Source organism: Bombus bifarius, unplaced genomic scaffold (assembly GCF_011952205.1).
Source record: "Bombus bifarius isolate JDL3187 unplaced genomic scaffold, Bbif_JDL3187 scf7180000009534_frag, whole genome shotgun sequence".
Taxonomy (NCBI): domain Eukaryota; kingdom Metazoa; phylum Arthropoda; class Insecta; order Hymenoptera; family Apidae; genus Bombus; species Bombus bifarius.
Genome location: NW_022885183.1, coordinates 20002 through 22911, shown reverse-complemented (window position 1 = coordinate 22911; position 2910 = coordinate 20002). Strand labels below are relative to the sequence as shown.

The 2910-nt window shown below is 36.7% G+C and overlaps 1 protein-coding gene across 2 annotated transcripts; it reads left to right on the top strand.

Annotated features, from left to right (window-relative positions):
- The first annotated feature begins 7 nt into the window (after positions 1–7).
- On the top strand, positions 8–2525 carry LOC117215337 (organic cation transporter protein-like). Of its 2 annotated transcripts, none has more exons than XM_033461702.1 (4): positions 8–114; positions 180–394; positions 790–965; positions 2240–2525. In XM_033461702.1, the coding sequence occupies exons 1-4, from the start codon at positions 17–19 to the stop codon at positions 2456–2458; spliced, it is 708 nt and encodes a 235-aa protein (XP_033317593.1). In that variant the 5' UTR covers positions 8–16; the 3' UTR covers positions 2459–2525. The 2 variants fall into 2 exon arrangements, with proteins under 2 accessions (XP_033317593.1, XP_033317594.1); XM_033461703.1 differs by lacking the exon at positions 2240–2525 and adding an exon at positions 1790–1954 and having other exon boundaries at positions 790–973.
- The last annotated feature ends 385 nt before the right edge of the window (positions 2526–2910 follow it).

The following is a 2910-nucleotide window of genomic DNA, read 5'->3' as shown; positions in this document are numbered from 1 at the left end:
ATTCTTGCAGAGTAACATGGAGGCACCGGACAAAATTCAAGAATCAGCGACGCTGCTCGATCTGTTCAAAACGCCACGGTTGGCGAGAAACACTATTCTTCTAGTTGCATTCTGGCAAGTATAAGATACGAGTTCATGTTGCGAGAAAACCTTCATAAATAACCGATACAATCTTGTAGGTGTTTCACCCTGATCTCGTTCGACGGTCACGTGTATTCATTAAAACTTATCCAGAGCTCGGTGTTCGTGTCGTTCTCGATCGCCTGTGTCACAGAACTTCCAGCTGGGTTATTACTCGCCCTGTTGCTCGACCGATGGGGTCGTAGACTCTGCGGATTTCTCACGATGGCAATGACCTGTGTACTCAGTATCGCTGAACTTATGCTGCATTCCAGTAAATATATCGATCTGTTTATTAAAGTAAAATTAAAACGATTATAATGACGTATTATTGAGAAAAATCTGAAATTAAGTTGATGATGAATGTAAAAGAATTTTGGCAACTTCGAAGGTATTAATCTTGGAAAATAATTATTTTGATGGAACTAGAATTTAGGAATTATTAGGAATTAATTTAGTGGCGAAATTGAAAGAGGTGTGCACATTTTAGAAGCAATAATTTTCTATATGTTGGTTTTCTAGAATTTGGAGATTTATAGAAGTTTAAAGTTTGTGTGAAATTTTAATTTGATTTTGATTAAGCTTCGATCGGACTATATTTTTAATTAAACTTACAATCAAGTATTGTGTACCCAGGATTAATTTTGTATTTTTTAATTTATTCCCCAGTGCTCGCGAAATTAGTAATGTCAATATTGTCGCGATTCTGTCTGAACATGGCAGCCAATGTTGGTCTTCAGTATGCAGCAGAACTTCTGCCCACGCCAGTCAGATCGCAGGGCGTATCTTTCATTCATATTTTCGGAATAGTTGCACACTCTTTGGCGCCATATATCACTGACTCGGTAAATAAATATTTGTCGGGTCACGATTCGAATTTTGGGCGCGCGACGACTCTTCATGTGGACTAGCCATCGTTTCACAAAGCCGAGATTTTATTTACACGTATATACAGGTCTATCACTAAGCTTAACAAATAATAAGTACAACTAATAATAAGTCTAACAAACACTAAGCCTAATGAATAATACGATCTACGAATAATTAAATTAAATAATACTATTAGCAATGTTTGAGTTCAAACGAATCCACGGTCACCGGGATAACTCCTTACTAAGCGAAACTAACTTAGACGCAAATGCGATCGTCGAAAATGCTCGATGTATCACTCTCCAAGGCAATCGCAAGAAATACCAGCCTCGTGGAGATTTTTCTCCCTGTACGATTGCATTTTGTTTTCTATACTCGTTTGGAAGCATCGAGAAGGTTCCAAACGCCGTTGCTAGGCACACTCGTTGGAAGCATCGAGAAAGTTCCAAACGCCGTTGCTAGGCAGTTTCTGCCTGGAGTTTTGATTACTAATACAATGTATGTCTCATTGCATCGGCACCTCCGAGGCAACATCACACGTGGCTCGGCCCGCTCTCGAGGCCGCATGCCGCCACAACCACATTTCTCGGAAAACACATACAACCACTCCAGACCTCCGTTAGATAAAACATCCATCCCGTGACCGTGGCTACGTTCAGCGACCGATTGTCACCTCGAACCCAATCTCGCTTATTACAAATCTTAAGCAATTACAACTATAATAAAATCTAGGCTAAGGTACTAGAGGATGTTCCCAAAATTTCCAAGGAAAGGCTTCGGCTTTCCTTTCATCTCCGACATATTTATACTACTATTGTTGTTACAACATTTTTGAAACACCGCTAAGTACATCCACGTTCAACTTCTCTTTAATTTATTCCAAAAGATACAATAAGCGCTATTAGAAATTATGAAAAAGTTCTCATGTAAATTTTCTCATGAAAATGTAAAATAGTTTTTTTCTTACCTTAAAACATGTTGTTTCCTGAAGAAGTTAAATATTATAAAAATCTGATCAAAATATTTCTCACTTTCTAGAAAGCCCGTTTTGGAAGTTGCAACCAACGCTTTTCTTTAACTGATCTTTAATCAAAAAATTGAAATTTAAAATAAAAAATGATGGAATAACTTAAGATATGAAACTATATTGGTTGAAACTTTCTAATGAAACTTTTTAAATGAGAAATACTTTGACCAGATTTTCATGGTATTTAACCTTTGCTCATATAAATTAATATTTGTTCATTAGGCTGCAATTTGGGAGGGATTTCCAATGCTCATTATCAGCACGGTGTCCTTTTTTGGCGCTGCACTGGTTTTGTTCCTGCCGGAAACTGTCCGTCAGAATCTTCCTCAGACTATCAAGCAAGGCGAAGAATTCGGAAGGGACCAACATTTCTGGTCGTTGCCTTGCTACCATAAGACACACTTCAATGGACATCAACACTATCACTCCTGTGAACGATAATTATCTGATTTTTAATAATAATTCAATTAAAAAGCACGAAGGAGGATTCGTGTTTTTTTAGAAGTAACAATATTACAAGCGGATCAGTCTGACGATTTTTGTACGAGAAAAAATCGGAACATATTATTTTTCTATTCTCCTAGATTAATTTTTATTTTTATCGTTTACGTTTAAGAATTTGTAAGCCTTAATTCTAAAAAGAGCGAGCAAGTTAATGGAAAAATTTCACTTAACTATTAGCGTTAATTTCTTCGGTTTAACTTTTGGGAAATGCTTCGTTAGCTTCGGGAATATTCCAACGATTCGTTTTACGTACAAAATAAGCATGATAAATATTACATCACGGTAATGAATACTATTGGCGTAATACCTAAGATAAAGATGCAGAGACATTCTTAGAATTTCTAATGACACCTTTATAGATTTCTCGTTTAATATCGCTACTACATTTG